At 35.1% G+C, this 21,342-nt stretch overlaps 2 protein-coding genes and 1 long non-coding RNA gene across 4 annotated transcripts; 2 read left to right on the top strand and 1 right to left on the bottom strand.

Annotated features, from left to right (window-relative positions):
• Nucleotides 1–6: 6 nt before the first annotated feature.
• Nucleotides 7–11,492, top strand: LOC127158129 (CD48 antigen). Its single transcript, XM_051101287.1, has 4 exons — nucleotides 7–30; nucleotides 212–508; nucleotides 9,618–9,878; nucleotides 10,042–11,492. The coding sequence occupies exons 2-4, from the start codon at nucleotides 223–225 to the stop codon at nucleotides 10,146–10,148; spliced, it is 654 nt and encodes a 217-aa protein (XP_050957244.1). The 5' UTR covers nucleotides 7–30; nucleotides 212–222; the 3' UTR covers nucleotides 10,149–11,492.
• On the bottom strand, nucleotides 2,264–8,524 carry LOC127158130 (uncharacterized). 2 transcript variants are annotated; one of them, XR_007826072.1, is made up of 6 exons: nucleotides 7,970–8,524; nucleotides 5,174–5,206; nucleotides 4,963–5,008; nucleotides 4,805–4,881; nucleotides 4,357–4,654; nucleotides 2,264–2,360 (listed from the first exon to the last, which is right to left on the bottom strand). It is a non-coding gene; the product is annotated as an uncharacterized LOC127158130 (long non-coding RNA). The 2 variants fall into 2 exon arrangements; XR_007826071.1 differs by lacking the exon at nucleotides 2,264–2,360 and having other exon boundaries at nucleotides 4,254–4,654.
• Nucleotides 11,493–17,062: 5,570 nt separating the features above from the next.
• LOC127158128 (uncharacterized) lies at nucleotides 17,063–21,212 on the top strand. Its single transcript, XM_051101286.1, has 3 exons — nucleotides 17,063–17,278; nucleotides 20,132–20,428; nucleotides 20,902–21,212. Exons 1-3 carry the CDS (start codon nucleotides 17,212–17,214, stop codon nucleotides 21,195–21,197), a joined length of 660 nt encoding a protein of 219 aa, XP_050957243.1. The 5' UTR covers nucleotides 17,063–17,211; the 3' UTR covers nucleotides 21,198–21,212.
• Nucleotides 21,213–21,342: the final 130 nt, after the last annotated feature.

Here is a 21,342-nt window from a genome sequence, read left to right as displayed (position 1 = left end):
TTGTGTTTATCACCACAGAAGCTGTTTCAGGTACATGATGTTTTTCAACATTTTATCAAAGATTGCTCATTGGTTTTGTGGACTCTAAAGTAATTTATTTTAAAATTACATTGTAGTTTAACCTAATTGTACACAAATCATAAATGACTAATACATGACAGATACTTGCTTGTTGAACATTAACAGTTTTCTCTTATATTTTATACATTAGGTAAAGATGAGATGAAAGCAGTGGGTGATGAAGTGTCTTTTCGTCCAACCAACATAAATCCTCCGGTCACCAGCATTATATGGAAACACAGAAGCAGCAGTGGAGTTGTTGTCAAGGTGATTGAATGGGATGATGATGGTTTTGCCATCCCGAATCAGAGATTCAAAGGCATCACAACTCTTGATGAGAAAACTGGACAAATCACTATAACTAAATTAACTGTTGAACATAGTGGAGTTTATACCATTGACATCAACAGTAAAGAGCAGGAACAAAGATTCAGCTTGGAAGTTATAGGTGAGTGGATATTGATTATTATATTCATTAATATTAATACTGTAATTGTAATGTAATTGTGTCAGATTGTGATATTATGGTACTTTACTATATTTTGATAAATACCATGATGTATCAAGTACTTCCAAGAATACCATGATAGTTTTGTTTTTGGTTCACAGGTACAAAATGGCAAAATGACAAAATTAGTTTTTCACATGTGAGCGATCATGAGACGCCCCTTTCCGCCAATCGGTCAACCAGAACCTGTGACGTCATCTTGTTGTTTTTCAGTTCTGTTTAACAAAATAATAGTCGTTCTCTGCTGCTATAGCAGTAAAGATTCTTAAACTGTACAGGGCAGGTCCGAGATTGGGCTTTCCTCCCTGCAAACTAATGCGTTCCACAGAAACATTTTTTTCAGAAATATTAACCTGCATTCAGCCTATTTTATTTAGCAGATGTGGAACACTTAGTCCTGATTTTGCGGAGTTAGATGTGTTATAGAACATATTTTGTTGACCCTGGAACAACATTTATCCAAAAATTTAATCTTCCCTAGTGAAAAAAAAATATGCTAAGTATACTTGCAGCCAGACTAATTGTCAGTATACTTCAAGTGTGTTACTGATTAGTTAACTTGAAGTGTGCTATTTTGGAACAACTAATTTTGTGCTAAGTATATTTTAGTTGTAATTAAATTGTAGTAAAGCATAACTGTAAGTGTATTTAGTGTACTTTTATGTGCTAAATTGGAACAACTTCAAGTATACTTAGTATACTTTAAGTAAGTATATGCTGTGTAAGCTAATTGCATGCTTGATTAGTGATATTAAAGTGTACTTTGTTTGTATTACAAGTATATTACAAATTAATTAAGGGTGTCTTCAAAATATACAAGAAACACACCATAAATATATTATTTTTGAGTAAAAATATGCAATTTTTTTCCCCAATGCTGAATGCACTCGTTGTCAGGGTCATTAAAACAGTGTGAGTGAAATTCAATTTTTGGCCATGCAATAGTATTTACTTGGCTGTACTTGTGACATCACAAACTAGTAGCTGAACTTCCTGTCCAGTACACTGTAAATCCTAATAAGTTCAGCTTACTTTAAAAAAAGTTTGGAAACCGATTGCCTTATTTTGTTAAAGCAAACTTAAAGGTAAAACTAAAGCTAATTTAATAATCAGTTTAAAGTAAAGAAAGCAAACTCTTACAGAGTAAATGAACTAATAAATATCAAGTTAGTTTAATGTCATTTCTAGTTAACATACTCCAGGACATTTACTAATCTTACTTAAGATTTAATAGTAAGATTACTTTATTAATTCTATTTACCTAGCAGTGTTATTTTGTGTTGTGCAAACATCTTAAATGCTGTTATTCTCAACATGGATTTAATCTGCCATTTTAAGATATGGGAACTTAAAACATTTCGTGCAATCGGTTTCCACATTTTCTTTAAGTAAACTGAACGTAGTTTTATTCGTTCAACCAGCATGAAATGAACTTAACACAAGTTTGAAATTCTCACCGGTTTATTTTTGTAAAAAACTTTAAGAATATCACAATAATAAAAATTAGCTTTTAAAACATCTGTGTTCTTATAATACTCTTTACAGACTTCTTAACTAAACAGCACTTTGTTGTCATAACATTATCTGGACCCACTGGAACACTGTTAAACAACTGAGCATTTTCAGAATGGCATGCAAACAGAACAGCAAAAATAAAATACAGGCCTTTAAAACCCATTCATGACAGTTCTTCCCTCCATGATTGCCTTTATTGCATCCACAATGAGGGCATGTCCTCTGGTAGAACTGTGAGCAGGTCTACAACTGCTTGACTGAAGTCTGCATCCACATCCTAAGTAGAGAAACATATATTGACAAGGAACTTTTAATGCTTTTAATTTATAAGCAAATTGATTCATATTGATGACCAGAGTGAGTGTACAATGATCTGTGCAAACATCAAGTACAAGGAAATGTAATTAAGCTTTAAATTATGATCACCAAAGAGAGATAACGAGATTTATAGTGTGATAGTGACATTTCACAATACATGATTTAAATCAGAGCAAAAGTGTAAATTATCATTTGTGTCAACTATTACTGCATGCCTTGTCTTGGAAGTCTTGGAATATAACACACAAGTTCCATGGACTAAATTTTTTGTACATTGTTTTCAACATTATAGATGTGAATTTACAGAACTTTTTACAGAATTTTTTTTTAACAACATGCTAAGAATGCTAAGAGCATTTTCTCTCGTGTTATGGAGTGATGGATCACACCCATCATTTACATGATTTTATCTTAAAGGGTTTGTTCACCCAAAAATTAAAATTAGCCCATGATTTACTCGCCCTCAAGGCATCCTAGGTGTGTATGACTTCATTCTTTCAGACCAATCCAATCAGAGTAACATTTAAAAAATGTCCTGGCTCTTCCACGCTTTCCATGGCATTGGGCGAGTGTTTCTGTTCAACAGTTCAAAAGGAGTGCAAGAAAGCGCATCCATCCAAAATAAAATGTGCCTCACACATGAATAAAGGTCTTCTGTAGTGGATCGATGCATTTTTGTAAGAAAAATATACACATTTAAAAAGTTTTAAACACTTTTCTCTCACTTCCACTAACTGTTATACGTGCAAGCCTTTCCAGGTGGATGTTGTAGGACGTTTGTGTGCATGCGCTGGTGTAAATATGCTAGTCGAAATGTAAGTTTCGACTAGCAAAGAAAAGTTTGTTTACAGGAGCAAAGGAAGCAAAGTTTCCTTACTTTAGCAAAAGAAAACCATTCTGCTCTTGGTTTATATTGAAATCCTCCGACATTCTTCTTTATGGATCTTTGTTTTGTACTTCTAATTCGTTACTGGTGTTTCATTTCGCTCTGTCCTGTGCTTTCATGTTTGTCACTAATCACCGGCGCATACGCACACGTACATCCTACATCAGCTGCCCGGGATGGCTTCTGCCTATGGCAGTTAGTGGAAGTGAGAGAAAAGTGTATTAGTTTTAAATATGGACATTTTTCGTACAAAATCATATATTCGCTACAGAAGGCCTGTATTCACCTCTCGGAGCTGTGTGAGGCATGTTTTATTATGGATGGACGCATTTTACTGCACTTCATTAAACTGTTGAACAGAAACAGCCACCCACTGACATTATAAAGCTTGGAAGAGCCAGGATATTTTTTAATATAACTCTGATTGTATTGGTCTGAAAGAAGAAAGTCATATAAAATAGGGCTGTACGATAAATTGCATGTGATTGTCATGCGCATCTTGTCAGTAAAGACGGTTATGCGATTACACAGAGCCTTAGTTCGCTGACAAGCTACACAATATCGCGTTCATACTCGCAGGTGAATCGCATTCGATTATGAACGCGATATTGCGTAGCTTGTCAGTGAACTAAGGCTCTGTGTATTAAATTCTGCTCCATCTGAATGCATGTGATAGAGATTTACTACTAATCACAGAACCATCTTCACTGTCGAGATGCACATGACAATCACATGTGATTTATCGTGCAGCCCTAATATACACCTAGGATGCCTTGAGAGTGAGTAAATCATGGGCTAATTTCCATTTTTGGGTGAACTAGGCTCTTTATTTCAAGAAGTTTATTTCAAAGTGTGTAATGATGTTTGTGATCACTCAACACAATTTCACGAATTTAAAGCATTTACACCAATTTCAGTAATAAACTGTTTCACAAAAGACAAATATAGCATCTACTGCAAAACTAAAAAAAAAAAAATACACAGAACCTTTGACAATTTTTCATAACCAGAACTATATTCATATTGAATAAAACAAAATGATGAGAGCAGAAAATCCAGTAATACTTACGAAACACATCCTGTAAAATTCCTCTGGGTCATCCTCCAGGATGACTGAAAGGCCCTGAAGTACTGCAGTGGAAACGTCAGATGACTATGAAAAAATAGAGACAGGCTGAGGATAACAATCATAAGCAAATCATGATTTAAAGATGACAACTACAGTCAACATGATAAAGAAATACCTTTTAATTAACTTGATGTGAAATTTAAAATCCTTTTTTCTAGAAAATGTCAAAAGTGCAGAGTCTGTGTCCAGTGCTGCGCAGAACTCAGATCCGAGATATGCGACTGAATCCTGCAAAGATCTAAGAACAAACATTAAGTGGCTATTAACATTTTGAAGGACACAATCCATAAACACACTTTTTGAAAAGGAATAGGGTTTTGAAAATTTTGGAAATGAAAAAAAAAAACAGGTTCACCCAAAAATAAAAATTAGCTATTAATTTACTCACCCTTACGCCACCCAAGATGTTCATGAGTACTTTTCTTCAGCAGAACAGCAAAGAAGATTTTTAGCTGAAAATGTGGCCTTTGGTGATTGATAAAATTTAAATCAGAGACTGTCCATTTTTGGAGGGAAAAAACATATCAAGAAGCACAAAATTAATACCTGTTGCTCCTGATATACTGAGGTTTTATCAAGAAAGATGATCGATCTGTGGAAGAAAATGAAATAAATGCTTTTAAGTCTCATTTACTGCATTCACCTTACATTTATCTAAGTAGATCCTCTCTGCAAAGTGAACACAAATGTAAAGAATGTCTGTTACGTCACAAACATAGCGCTTGTAACAAACATAAACTAAAGCATCTAAACTTACATTTCCACTGCACAGCAGTCATCAACTGGTATTCTAAAATAATAAAAAAAAAGTGTTATCCCATCAATCAAAAATCAGTGAACACTGAACAAACAAAACCAAATATATAGAGTGTTTTTTTTTTTTTTCTTATGTAATATAAATGGAAACATCTGGTATTTTAAAACTAAGATCGTTAACTTACATTTAAATAAGTTTCAATGTTATATATACTCTGCTTGAGGAGGTGGGGGTGATGGGTCTGCTAAAGACTCGTTGACAATCTCAGAATGCGTGTTGTTTCTTACTGCCTGCACATTACCGTAATTATCATACTAAGCACGCGTACTATTTTCGTCGCAACCAGGTATTTCTAACAAATAATGCTACGGCTTGACTACAGTTTAGCACTCATAGTTGCTTTCAAAATCGCCGTGTCAAGTTAAAAAGAGTTATTTTAAAAGAACCCGTCTGAAGATGTAGCGTTCTTTTCCATCAGTTTGTACACTGACCGGATTGCGCGCTCTCTAGCGTGAATGCGGCCGTGTCTCTGAGCTCCTCATTCGAATATGCCGCGTCCAGAATAAGATATCCTACAGCAGGGGTTCTCAACCTTTTGCAAGCTGGGCCCCCCCAAAGCTGGTTCATTGCAGTTGGGCCCCCCAAAACTAACCATAACGCCTTGCATACATAGATAGATAGATAGATAGATAGATAGATAGATAGCCCTAAGCTATTATTATTAGGCCCACATTATTATTATTATTGTTATTATTATTATCATCAGTAGCGGTTGGTAGGCCTATTATCATTACTAAGACTATTGTTATAATTGGCAGTAGCACCAAAAGGTGGCGGTATTTGCATTGGAAAATCATTACATTTTTACAGTGAAAAACAAAACTTGGAGATATTGCTGTTACAACAATTTATTGTAATTTATTTATTAACAACATGAATGTATTTAAACATGTTTGTGTGTGCGTGGCTGTGTGCGTGCGTGTATTTCACAAAAACTAAAGGAAAGCTTTAAATGTAGCCTATATTCTGACTAGTTTATTCGTTTTATATCAGTGATGCGCGGGTCAATGTATAAACAACCCGAACCCGACCGAAGTTTTCAAATAACCCGCCCGCAACTCGGACCGCAAAAAAAGAAAAATAAAATATTGTACCTGACCTGCTTCCTGAACCGCATGTTTAATATCTGCGACTGACAGCAGCGATTATATGCGGCTATGCGGTGGAGATGCGTTCACTGTCAAAAATCATTCGGCATTAATTAGGTTATTTTGTCAAAAGAAATGTTCTTGATTACAAGAAAAATACAGATTGTTCTTGTTGTGATTTATTTTGTCTTTCCTTTATACAGATTTAAATAGTTTCGTTTTCGAAGTACTCTAAATTATATCAGTGATTCTCCGATGTTAAATATGATCAAGAATTATTTTATTTCGATCTACAGTGTAATAAAAGTTAAGAAAAATATTAGCCTATAGCCCTAAATATATAGATTACAAGCTAATTCCTTTTTTTCTTAACTTTTAACTTCTTCTAAAAATTATCAAGAATATTAAATCAACTCAACAGGCTAAAGAATTTTCTTATACAAACTTAACGAATGCACTTCAAAACGAAGTTTTCATATATAAATTCAGGAATCACGAATATGACAAAATAATATTTTTTATATATTAGTTGTATAGCTATAATAGTTGTATCAAATGAATAAGGAAATTATGCCTTGAATTTATTAAGTAATGTTTAATTTCGTTCGTTTCGCTCTCTGGAAATGTAAAGAAAAATACCGTTTTTACTTGGAATTCGTTTTTAATCCCTGGTTTTAAACAAGGATATACATGAGATAATTTATATATTATTGCTTGAATATTTCCTATAAATTACAAAGGTTTAATTGGAATCTTTATTTCAAACGACCCGACCGCCGCGACCCGAATATCATTAAAAATATTTTTGGATGACTCGTAACTGCGGGTAACCGCGGGTGACCGCAAGCACCCGCTCATTTTGGATCAACCCGCGCATCACTGATCAAACAAATGAGCGCCGTTTTCTAAAGTCTATGAGCGCAGCACACACAAATAAACTAAATTGGCATACTGCAGTTAGATTTCAAAATGTGGTGTTTTTATATTTATAACATTTGAATACAGTTCAGCAACATACATCACACGACCTGACGACCAAGAGAGCTGACAATTGACCATCACTTAATTTCACCTCACGATTGAAAATGTGACACTGATTTCATATGACAGTTCAACAAACAAGTTAATAATATTAAGTCACTTATATTTTTGATGAAATAATGACTGTTTTGGTCTATTTTAGCAGCGAAAATAGATCCGATGAATCCAAACAAAGATCACGAATTTGCATTTTTTTTTTTTTCTGTTTTTTTTGCTCCCATCCTGTAGCCTACTCGCGCCCCACCGGTTGAGAACCACTGTCCTACAGCATATGCTAAACGCTTACGAAATTCTGCAAAACGTCACATGAAACAACCGTCGTTCAAATTACTCCTATTCTCGTAACTAACTTATCACTAGCACAAATGGATAACATAGTAATTAATAGACAACCAGGCAGCTAATTTTACAGATATGAAGCGGACATTAAGTTAAGTGGTTTGAACAGAAATCGCTTCAAATAATGTGCAGGGTCAACCGTGTTTGAGTTCTTTGAATGGGCTAAGATGTTCCACAAAACAGCATGCAACAAAGTGCATAAAATCTAACCATCATAAGGACTAGCAAGCAAAAAATCAGAAAATGAGACTTAAATTAAAAGCTTTACCTTGATTTTACCGAAATAGATCCTCTGCAAACACACGTTGAATCTTCAGCCGTTGTGCTTCTGCGACGTGGGGGAGGGACAATTGTCGCCCAGTGCGCATGCGTAACAGCATGTCTTGGACATTTTGAGTAATTTTACTTAAATTTCATTAGTTATGGAAACTATCTGTTCTAATATTTCAGCAACAATGAAAAAAATTGAGTAAACTCAACATTTTGGTTAAAATAGAGTAAACTTACTAGTATTTTTATAGCAAGGAATACTATTTGGTTTTACAGTGTATAACTCTTTTTCTAGTGTTCCTATGGTGTGCTGTTGGTATAAAATTATAAATGCATTGATGTACATGGACCTCTCTGTGACATTGTATAAATTTATTAAAATACTTAAATCACAATTACAAGAGTAGCCTTTTGTATGCATACACTTCATTTAATAATGTTTTAAATGGGCTTTAAATGCATTTATCATATGTTTTATTACTTTCTGTTGCAAGCATGAAGAAGTACACTTAAAAATTACTCCAAAATGTAACTTAAAGCATACTAACAAGTTCTTTAATAATGTACTTTAAAAGTATACTTTCAATGCATTGTTACATTTCAGCACACAGTTAAAAATAATACTAAAATATATTTACATAAAGTGCAAATAAATACACTTTTAAAAACAAACAAAACTACATTTCAAGTATATTTTTAGAAAATATATATTTTTAGAAAATATACTTAATTACAATTATTTTAAAGTGTGTTAAAAGTTGTATTGTGAAAATAGGTAAAAGCATGGTGGTAATACACTTATAATATATTTAACGTTAGTACAATTTTTGGTTAGTATATTTGCAATGTACTATTGAAACAGGAAATAGATTACAAATACAATAAAGTATACTTTTTTTCACTAGGGTTGACCACATCTCTACACCTAAACCTTACTCATGAGTAATCCCTAAAATCAGAGGAAATGATAAATTAATGGCACTGATGTACAAGCACCAAACACTGATTGTAAGCCTAAACTTACACTGGTTTTTCAAATCTGATTGGTTAATCACAATGTTGTTCCAGGGTCAACAAAGATGTTAATCCAGGAACATGTCCTACTTGGTAAAATCAGGTTCTGCTGTGGAACACAGTGTCACGGTTGTATGTGGAAGGAGGTGCACGAAGATGAAATAAAACAAGTCTTTAATAAAATCCACAATCGGTAAATCCAGATAGGAAGGGCAGGGAATCACACACCAACATAACTTTAAGATCAGACAAACAATACTGAACTGAATACAACTTATATATGGGTGCTAATGATACAAAGACAGGTGAGGGTGATTAACTAATAAATTACTTAAGGACAGGAACAGGAAAAACCATGTATGGGCACAGAAGGGAGAAACCAACACAAACAGTCCACAGCGCTGTGACACACGGATCATTCAGACATGTGTAAACACACTACAGTCATAACTTTTTTTTTAGACAATAACAATTTTTAATGTACTGCAATCATCATGGCATAAATGTCACATTTTGCCAGGTTATGAGTGTGTGCAACTTAAAGTAAAAATGTTGCATTTTGATTTGTATCAAAATACTATAATATTACAGTCTGATAGCATCATTTAAGTTTTTCTTTGTTTCTTCCACAGCGCCGGTCCCCAAACCTGAGATACAAATAGATAGGAGTGATAAAAACCCTGATATGGTGTATTTAATATGCGAATACAGTGAAACAATCATCTGGAAGAATTCTGCTGGAGAAATACTGGAGGGCTCAAATCACAATCCAAAAGGAGAGTTCATTATAATCGAAAACAAAAGAAATCCAGACAACTACTACACCTGCACACTCAAGAACGCCGTGAGTGAGAAGACCAGTGATCCGGTCTATGAGAGAGATCTGTTTAAAGGTAAGACAGCAGTTTACTTCATTATTTACTAATGAGGAAAATCACAGTGAGTCAGAATAATTTTGGGTGGTTTTCGGTGGTACTTAGATGCACTTAGATGGTACTACAGAGACTTGCTTGTTTGAAGGTTCATTAACATAATCTCTCATATTTCATTCATTAGGTGAAGATGTGAAGAATGCAGCTTTATTTCATCCAGGCGCGGCTCATTCTGTCCCAGTGTTAATTTTGTCACTGATTTTTCTTTTAGTCGTAGTTTGTGTCTTTTAGTCGGTCACAACATGACTTAAGCAGTGTTGGGGGTAACGCATTACAAGTAACACAAGTTACATAATCAGATTACTCTTTTTCAAGTAACTAGTAAAGTAACACATTACTTTTTAATTTACAAGAAAATATCTGAGTTACTTCTTCAAAAAAGTAACGCCATAACATCCTTTATGTATTTAATCCCATTTTATTTACCAGTGTCTTTGCTGCTGACCTTTGTTGATCCAATTCAACTATACTCATACACAAAACTAACATTTGTGCTTCATTTTTCTCATTGCTGAAGAGTGTTGAACTTCCTTCTCCTACAGTTCTACTGTACAGATGTGAATTTACTTTTCCTTCAGCCTTAGGCTTATTTATTTCACTTTTTGGTGTGAAAGGGCTTTTACATTTGCTAAAAATCTAACTTTTTATATTAAAAACAAACTCTGTTTCACTCTGTTGATAATTCCACAATTTTAGTCAATAAAAAGAAAATAATTTATCCAACAAAAATGTGTCAAACTGTAATTGACCTTTAACCAAACATTTTCAAAAACCTATAAACATCTATTAATCATACATCTATAAAACAACATGAAAAGCCTTAACAAAGCTAGTGTACAGTTGACTATAAAGCCTGTATGTGGCAGCCTTGAGCAGCTTGTGCTAATGAGATACAATAACATTTATCTGGTAATAATTTAGAATGCTTAATTATCTACCCTAGTGAAAAATAAATATACTAAAATCTATTTAAAATACATTTATTTCATGCTAAGTATATTACGAATCATGGGCGTCAGAACCATTGAATGTGGGTGGGACAGGACCACTTTTGAAGACCAATGATATCGGACCCACCCACTTTTACTGTCTCTAATTCGGCGAATATGTCTGCGCACTTTTTAGAGCGCCATCAGTAAAATCCATTCCACATGACGAATGCCCTAATAGATTAAGCTCTATGCTCACACATATGAACAGGCACCATCTGGGGTGGGGGAGTGGACGGCGTGGGCGCTTCAGGCGCAATCATCAAACATATTTCAAAGGAAGCAGGCGCCACGTTGCTGACCGCATCGCTGTCTTTTATAGGAAAAGGGAAAGAAGCAATCACTGCAGTCAACAATCACATGGATAAGACACGTCACAAATACAATAATGGGCGACCTGGGCCATCAAGGACATCCAAGGGTTCAGATACAGGAACCAAGGCTTGACAGCAGGGCATAAGGGCGCAATCAGCCTCCACAGCAAAACACCCTTCACTTATACCTGTGACACACACATACACACACTCACAAAGACACAACCACTCCAGCCAACACTCATGAAAGCACCAACACCAGAAATCCACCACTGCCAGCTCCTGTAACAAAAATCAGATTATACACCTGAGAGGACACAGTCACTCACAGGTGGGTTACAATAAAACAAGTTACCCCACCCACACAGTTGACCCACAACTAACAACATACAAATATTTACTACAACAACTACAACAACAACAACAAGTTACTGGAACTACAAAACAGCTCTGCCAAAAGTCATGAGCATCAACAGACTCATAATTCTTACAAACACTTAATATAACATGAATGTGACACTGCATCATCCTATGCAGTGTGTGCGAGTTATTATTACACATTGTTGTCTATGGGCTATTTTAGTAATTTAAATAATTTATTGAATAATGACAATGAATTATAATATTACACCACACAATTATATAGTTACTTCCTTTTAATTCCTTTTGTCAGCACAGCCCTTACGAAAATTAACCATGGTTTTACTATAGTAAAACTGTAGTTAACCATGACTTTAGTAGCCGTGTTTTTTTGGTGCGAAGCATGGTTTTAAAAAAACATGGTTCTGATACCATGGTTTTACTAGTCAAGTCAAGTCAAGTCACCTTTATTTATATACCGCCTTTAACAATACAGAATTGTGACAAAGCGGCTGTACAGTATTAAATAGGAAATAGTGCATCAATAATGCAAAACGTCAACAGTAAACACTCAATTTTCAGGTAAAGGCAGTTATATGCTATACTACAGTTATATTGTAGTAATACTATAGTAAAACTGTAGTAAACCATGACTATAGTAACCATGTTTTTTGGTGTGAAGCATGGTTTTAAAAAACATGGTTTTGATACCATGGTTCTACTATAGTAATATTGTAGTAATAGTACTAGAGTAAAACTGTAGTAACCATGCCTGTAGTAACCACAGTCTTATTTAAGTAGGTTGTTTTACATAACAGGTTGTATTGTTATTACATAACAAAAGTTGTGCAATGAACTTCTACCAAATAAAAAACAGAATAACAAGTATCTATTCTATGATAAAGACTTTATTAAAGCACTTATATCATATTTGAAAGAGAATATTAACCGTAACATATGTAAGAACATGTTTACCTGTGACCAAATGATTACAAACAATCAGCTACATTTTTTTTAAATATTGGAGACAAAGTACTGCAGTGCCGTGGTAAAAATCACTAATTTACGTATAAAAATAGCATTAAGTAACTTCCACTGTAAAACTGTTTTCTTTCTACAGAAATTAACAGTATGTTTATAAAAGAAATAAACATATAAATACACTACATTTACATCTTGTTTGGTCAGCAAAGCAAATAAACATGGCTTCTTTAAATACACAGTATCATACAGCCTACATCCCTAAAATACATACAGCCTACATCCCTAAACCATGGTAGGCGCTTCAGGTGTCCCAGGTCAAGAACCAGCAGACTGAGGAACAGCTTCTTTCCTAGAGCAGTCTCCTTAATGAACTCTGCCCCCCACTGACACCTCTTGCCCCCCACACACACACCACCATATTCTCTCCATTACCATTGCACTATTTAATATTACTGCACTACACTGTACATACCTATTTGAAAAGCAAATATCCATTGCACTATACATTTGTAAATTTTTGATTACATATATATCTGTAGATGTCTATTTGTAAATTCCTGTTTATAGAAAATAGCAACCTGTACATTGTTCATATCTATCTGCAAATTCCTGATTACAGTTAATAGCAACTTGTATATATTGTTCATCTATTTGTAAATCTGATTATAGTTACTAGCAATCTGTATATTATGCTTACAGTATATCCATCTGTAAATATTACCCATAGTTTCTCCCTGCACATATCTCTTTTAAGTGCACTTATAACTTATACCTTTATCCTGCACTTACTGCTTATTGCACTCCTGGTTAGACCTAAACTGCATTTCGTTGCCTTGTACTTGTACATGTGTAATGACAATAAAGTTGAATCTAATCTAATCTAATTCAAACACAAAAGTAGATGTTTGTATTCTGTACTGCCGAGTAAAAAGAAAATACAGTCCAATGCACAAATAAATAATTCTTAAGAGTCGGTTCTCTTAATGAATTGTTCGAACTCGGTAACTGCGTGATCTGCAAGATATTACTTTTAGTTATGTCGGTTACGAAATACAGCTTCACGTGCATATGAAACTGTCTGTGTCATTACTGACTATCATGCATTTAGCCTTTAAAAATCATCTCGAACAGAAAGAATGAAACAATCACATTAAAGATAACTATCACATTTATCAACGCTGAAACGTCTTGATGTCTGGATGATCCTTGGAAAGGTCCAATATCTTCGTTATTAAACTCCAGTATCTCTACATGAATGTGTGTGTCCTCGTGTAAGTCAAAATGCCAATTTCTACCGTTTTTTTTTTTTTTTTATCGAATAAAAGAAACTCGATTAGGGTATAAAAGTGTCAGCACACATAGTACAACCATATTTAATTTGGTGTTTTATGATTTTACTGGAAAACACAGTTAAGCTATAGATGTGTGCTTTATTTCATCATTACTATGGTTTCACTGTCAGTACTGTAGGTACTGTGATTTTACTACAAAAAACCATGGTTATTGTAGTAAAATCATAGTTAATTTTGTGGTTACTGTGGTTTTACAACAAAAACCATAGTTAACCCTCTGGGGTCTGAGGGTGTTTTGGGGCCCTGGAGAAGTTTTGACATGCCCTCACATTTGTGCTTTTTTCAGTATCTTAAAAACATATTAATGGCTAAAGTCTGGCTACACTGTAATCAGCACAAACTGGGCTACAATAATATGTAAGCAACATGAATGTACATGTTTGTGTTTTTGAGAAAACAATGTTCATGCGTGGTTAGTGAAAAACTAAAATTTTTAAGTCACTGAAACAAGGCCATGAAACACATTCAGAACATTAGTCCACAAGACTTTTGAGAACTGGATGTGGTAGGCTAGAGTTTTTTCAACAAAATGATGTGAAAATCATCTCGTTCACTCGTTCAGAGAAAACAATATATTGATGTAAATTTTCTAAGACATGTTTTGTGATCGAAAGGGAATATGCGAAGGAGTGGCAATGACCCATGAATATTTAGCAATTCACACCTGAGAGACAAAGAGCCCTCCCTAATGGCCCATCAATGACACTGTGACTGTCAGGTAGAAACAATGAGAGATTCAAAGAATGGAGTTTTAGATTGTTTGTATTTTATTTACAACACAGTATCATCAAAATATACCTAATGAAGGTCAAATACACACAATTGAACACCCTGATCTAACCACAGAGATGTGAACAGACTTTGTATAGTTTCTGAAAACTGTTTTCTGAATTCTGTTCAACAAGTGAACAAAGTAAATCATACCTGATATCTCTAAACTCATCATCAGTAGTCAAAGAACTAGAATATGTGTAGTTGAACACCTGATCTTAGTACAGCGCTCTCAGTTTGAAAGACAGCAGGATTCATCTGTTGTGCAGGTATCAGCTCACTAAAAAACAAACAACATAAGAAAACATCTGTGAGCATGTTAATATCAGGAGCATCTGTAATATATGTATATCAGTGGCGATTTCTTTAAGACTGCAAGGGAAGCTCAGCTTCCCCTATAATGTCACAAAATTAATGGTCAAATTATGTACTATTGTATTAACATTTTATTGACTAAAAATGCGTTAGAAAACGTTCATCTCAAAGACGAGTTCGTTCAGAATCAGTTAGATATAGCAGGTCGGCTGACTTGATTTTCTTCTCATACATTCCCGTAGCGTCACAGTGCATTTCCCCGTTGAAGCCCAGCGTCCATTGACTTCAATGGGGCTGCTTTGAACGTTTTTTTTCAGTGCTTTGAAACTAGACGGTCATTGGATAAACGCTGCGATTATGTCCCGCCCACGGACGCTCAGCGTCTCTGGGGGTGAATGAGGAGCAAATGAGGAGTGGGCTGGCCTGGACTCCGAGCTTCTGCGTGATGATTGGAGGGTCTGTCGAAAGATTGCATCTCCTTTTGACTGACAGCGATTTTGTACTTTAAGGAATCGCTGAAGCTATTCGCGCTCAGTCCCATCGCGGATTTCTCAAGTTCAGTCGAAATAAAAACTGCTGCAACCTATTTCTTTATATTTGCTTGGCGAAATTGCTTGATTTTCATCATACATATCACACAATTATACACCACATTCCTTGTTTCACTTTTACAGAGTTTAATATTTTTTTTAGATCGTTCATTCATTCATTCATGTTAATATTTAATGTAGTAATCAGTATATATATATAGATTACTACATTAAATATTAACATGGAGGATGACTATAAATTAATATATATATATATATATATATATATATATATATATATATATATATATATATATATATATATATAGTAATCTTGAAAAATTTTAACATAACATAATGAAACCTTATATTTCTATTAAAATACTTTATAAATAAATAAATCTCCATAATAACCTTATTTAAATTGCAAAATATTTATACTATATAGTAGCATCTGACTAAAAGAAAAAATACATCCTATTTTGCATAATAAAACTAAAGCTTTTTTTTTTTACGATTGTTTGCATTGTGACTTACTTATGACAATAAGGCACATTCTTGTGAATAAATAAATAGACAATTTTATGATGTAGGCCGAAAATGAGCTTCCCCTATTTGACAGACCAGTAGCCGCCACTGATGTATATATATATATATACACACACACACACACATATACATATATAGTGTATGTAGCCATAGACTCGCGCATTTGTACTAACGTAAAAAGGACATTTTATATCTATATATATGTAATAATTATTGTTTTTCACGTTAAACATCTGTTCGAGAGCAGAATATTGATAAACATGGTCTAAACATACACTCAATGTAAACACTCATATTACATCACATTGTTATACGATAAATAAATAACTAAATAATATGATGTTTAAGTCATAAACATAAGCATGCTTTGTATGTATTATACAATACAAAAACGTTTTATATTTGGGAAACTATATTATTATTGTTAAGCGTAAGTGTAAACACTATTATCTTTATATCGCATCGTTTTCTATTGTACAGAACTTTAAAAACATCCTGGCGTCGTGACACATTTTGATGCAATGAAATGAAACATACTTCATGATGTTTCACTTGCTGTAGTCATGAATTATAGTTTGAAAAAAAGTCTTAACTAGTAAAATGTGTACAAGTTCTGTCACAGTAACAACTAACGCAAGCAGGCTAATAAAAGAAAGACTTACTCACATAAATATCTCCTCTGATGGATCGCGCCGTGTGTCACATCGTGTTCTTCCTCTGAATTCTTATTCCTCACAGCGCATCTCCTTACAGAAAGGACAAGTAGCCCAGATGAACTTGGGAAAGAAAAGGTCTCGGCGCTTTGTTTACAGTGATGTGGGCGGTTCCGTTTGGCGCGCGCCCTCACTTGGCGATTACACTATGAAAGCGAAAGCATCTTCACCCACTGGCAGACGAGTCAGCAGCAGAATTTTGTGCGCGTTGATATTTTCGGCAGTTTATCTCGGCTGTACACTAGTTTTGCCGCGCCCCCCTTATCATAACTCCCGCACCCCAGTTTGGGAACCACTGCACTAAACACTCATGAACGCCCATTTGGTTCAGTGTCGTTTTCCTTTAGACTCGGGCGTGAAACGCATTCCACGTAAAAATACAGAAGAAAGGTGAAAAAAGCTGTGCTTTGTCTTAAGATGTTACTTCTAAGATACTCGACGGCTGTCATCTGTGCCGTGTTCATCGCCACAGGAGCTGTTTCAGGTAACTTATGTGTTTTAACTTAGGCTATATTATGTTTGTTTACATTTATTTTCAAGATCTGATGCAAGTTATCTATAGTTGCTTTCAGTATGGCTATACATGACATGCAATATGATATTCAAACTCACATTAGACACTTTTAACATTGAATAAATATGGAAGCAGATTAGACTCATTAATAATTCACGCAAAAGACACGATGCACACATGCGTGTCCCAATTCACATGCATGAAACCCAATTCACGTCCACGAAAAAAAATATATATATATATATATTGACAAAAACCAATTCATGAGCACAAAATAAGAATATACATTCATAAAATACGTTTCACAAATTGCAAAACACAATTCACAGTTTTACAACTGTGTACAACAATTTTGAATGTTTAAAAATCACGAGTGTATCACGGACTGTGAGTGTGTGAATAGCCTTTTTTGCGTGTGTATTTTTTACACTTGCATGTGTGTTTTTGAGACTTTCCTGGCAGCGAGCCTGTCGATCGACCAATCATAACCCGCTGTGGGCGTTCCTACCTCACGTTACGTCATCAGCGCGAGTCCATAGTTCCAGTTACGATTCAGCTGTTGATCGTCTTGAAATGTACATGGTTTACAATGTCTGCATTTTATTATCGTAATCAGCTGAATGCGTGCCATCACAGGACTTGAGACACAAGACAAGCTCTGCTCTGACAGATCTTAATATCTTAATGTGGTGTGGTATCCACATGAATGATTCTTTTTTTTTTTTTTTTAAATAAACATAACAATCGATAAATATTAAAACATAATACACTCTGAACTAAGCAGCTGGCTTACACTGGTCACGTTAATGAGTGTGTCTAAATGACCGATTTTACTTCCAAATTTTAATTAGGCATGCAATATAAAACAATACATCTTTACTAGGCTAGTTATCTTAAATGAGACGATCAACAGCTGAATTGTAACTGGAACTATGGACTCGCACTGATGACGTAACGCAAGGTATGCACGCCCGCAGCGGATTATGATTGGTCGATCGACAGGCTCAAATCTGATTGGCTAAAGAGTATGAGTGACCCGCGTGGGAGGAGTTCGCTGCCAGGAAAGTCTCAAAAACACACATGCAAGTCTAAAATATATACATGCAAAAAAAGGCTATTCACACACTCAACAGTCTGTGATACACTTGTGATTTTTAAACATTCAAAATTGTTGTACACAGCTGTAAATCTGTGAATTGTGTTTTGCAATTTGTGAAACGTATTTTATGAATTTATATTCTTATTTTGTGCACATGAATTGGTTTTTGTGAATATATATATTTTCGTGCACGTGAATTGGGTTTCATGCATGTGAATTGGGACACGCATGTGTGCATCGTGTCTTTTGCGTGAATTATTAAGTCTAATCTGCTTCCATATTATTCAAAAATCATTGTAATTATCAATTATGACATTAATATATGGAACCCACAACAATTAAATAACAAAAACATTTTGTCCCCATTTTTTAATTCGTAGATAATGGAAAGTGCGATTTTAGTGATATTTTGACCACTAAGCTAGGGAAATTTCCCCTCTTTTCATTTCAGAAATCTGGTCAGCTTATAGCATTGTAGCAGTAAGGGTAAACTCTTTGCGTGGCAGGGGCAGCTGACACAAAAACCTGCCACTCGACCCGTCACCGCCAAAGGCAGCTGCCTTTAACAGTGGCAGGTCGAGTGGCAGCTGCCTTTGGCGGTGAAAGGCAGCTGCCAGTCCATCGCTATACGCGCCTGGCACCGGCAGATATGCATCAATCGGAGTGTATACAGTGGAGATGTTGAGACAGACGCGACTCTTCGGTGCTGCGCGCCATTGTGGATTTAAAGGGAGGAATAAAACATAAGTTAAGGTAGCAAAGTGAATAAATGTAAACTTGCACTGTTTGTTTGTTTATATGCATCAATCGCCGTGCCAACCACAACTTAGGATCGCGCCTGCCTCAACAGCTCTCACTGTTTACACTCCGATTGATGCATATAAACAAATAGAAAGTGCAATTCTACTCTTATTTACATATTTGCTGCATTAACTTGTGCTTTGTTCCTCCATTAATCTATAATGGCGCGCGCAGAACCTAAGTGTCGCGCCTGCCACAAGTTAGCGTCGCGTCTGCCTAGAGTTCTCGGGGAGAGTTCTCACTGTTTACCATGGGCGTCGCTAGGCCATTTTTAGGGGAGCTATAGCCGCCCTAAACTGACTACTCAGCCCCCCTAAAATTTTGCGATTCGTTTTTATTTTATTTATTTATTTATATATTTAATTAATTATTTATTATTTTTTTGTTATTATACACTCATTGGGGGCTGAGCCCCCCTAAAATGAAAATCCTCCCTTTAAATCCATAATGGCGCACGCAGCACCGGAGCGTCGCGCCTGCCTCAACAGCTCTCACTGTTTACACTTTTTTTTATATGCATTTATGCATATAAACTGTGGCAGGTCGAGTGGCAGACGCATTCAGCGGTAGCAGGTCTTTGCTACGCAAAGATTTTACTCCCTCTCCAGTGTAGCCTGATTTACAGTACCAAATGATTGGGTGTAGTTTAGATAATTATATATCCAGGACAGACTCTGCCATGGCCTAGTTTTTCCCATTACTATTTAAAGTTATTAGTCTCAGACCCAGAGCCTACTTAAAAAGGGTGTGCAAGTCCGATTCAGATGGATGTACCATGATAGTCATTTTTTGTTCGATGACATGTCTTATATATAATATTCAGATGTCATACTATGGCCAGATATTGTACATTATAGGCTACTTGCTATCTGGAAACTACTGACAGAAATGTGTTCACTGACTTTTCTTTCATATTTCATTAGGTGAAAAAAAGATAAAAGCAGTGGGTGATACAGTGTCTTTTCGTCTAACCAACATAAATCCTCCGGTCACCAGCATTATATGGAAACACAGAAGCAGCAGTGGAGTTGTTGTCAAGGCGATTGAATGGGATGATGATGGTTTAAACATCCCCAGTTCAAGATTCAAAAACATCACAACTCTTGATGAGAAAACTGGACAAATCACTATAACTAAATTAACTGTTGAACATAGTGGAGTTTATACCATTGACATCAACAGTAAAGAGCAGGAACAAAGATTCATCTTGGAAGTTTCAGGTGAGTGGATATTGATTATTATATTCATTAATATTAATACTGTAATTGTAATGTAATTGTGTCAGATTGTGATATCATGGTACTGTACTATATTTTGATAAATACCATGGTGTAACAAGTAAGTACTTCCAAGATTACCATGATACATTTTTTTGTTGTTGTTGTTCACGGGTAGAAAATGGCTAAAGAACTTCCAAATTAGTTTTTCCACATGTGGGTGATCATGAGACGCCTCTTTCCACCAATTGGTCAACCAGAACCTGTGACGTCATCTTGTTGTTTTTCAGTTCTGTTTAACAAAATAATAAACTGTACAGGGCAGGTTCTAGATTGGGCTTTCCTCTGTGCAAACTAATGCCTTCTACATGAATATTTATTTCAGACATATTAACCTGCGTTTTTGAATTTTATCAAAATACTATAATATTACAGTCTGACAGCATCATTTAAGTTTTTCTTTGTTTCTTCCACAGCGCCGGTCCCCAAACCTGTGATACAAATACGTAGGAGTAATAAAAACCCTAATGCTGTGGATTTAATATGCAAATACATACATGGAACAATCATCTGGAAGAATTCTGCTGGAAAAATACTGAAGGACTCAAATCACGATCCAAAAGGAGAGTTCATCACAGTCGAAAACAAAAGAAATCCAAACAACTACTACACCTGCACAGTCAAGAATGCCGTGAGTGAGAAGACCAGTGATCCGGTCTATGAGAGAGATCTGTTTAAAGGTAAGGCAGCAGTTTACTTCATTATTTACTAATGAGGAAATCACTATGAGTCAGAATAATTTTGGGTGGTTTTCAGTGGTACTTAGATGCACCTTTCTTTAGACGTTAGTAGTATTTGGACACCTATGTCAAATGTCTGAATGTCATTACATTAAATAAAATATCAAAGCAAATATC

Source organism: Labeo rohita, unplaced genomic scaffold, assembly GCF_022985175.1.
Source record: "Labeo rohita strain BAU-BD-2019 unplaced genomic scaffold, IGBB_LRoh.1.0 scaffold_1350, whole genome shotgun sequence".
In the NCBI taxonomy this organism is placed as follows: domain Eukaryota; kingdom Metazoa; phylum Chordata; class Actinopteri; order Cypriniformes; family Cyprinidae; genus Labeo; species Labeo rohita.
Note: the sequence above shows the minus strand (reverse complement) of the source record. Positions and strands in the feature narration are given on the sequence as shown.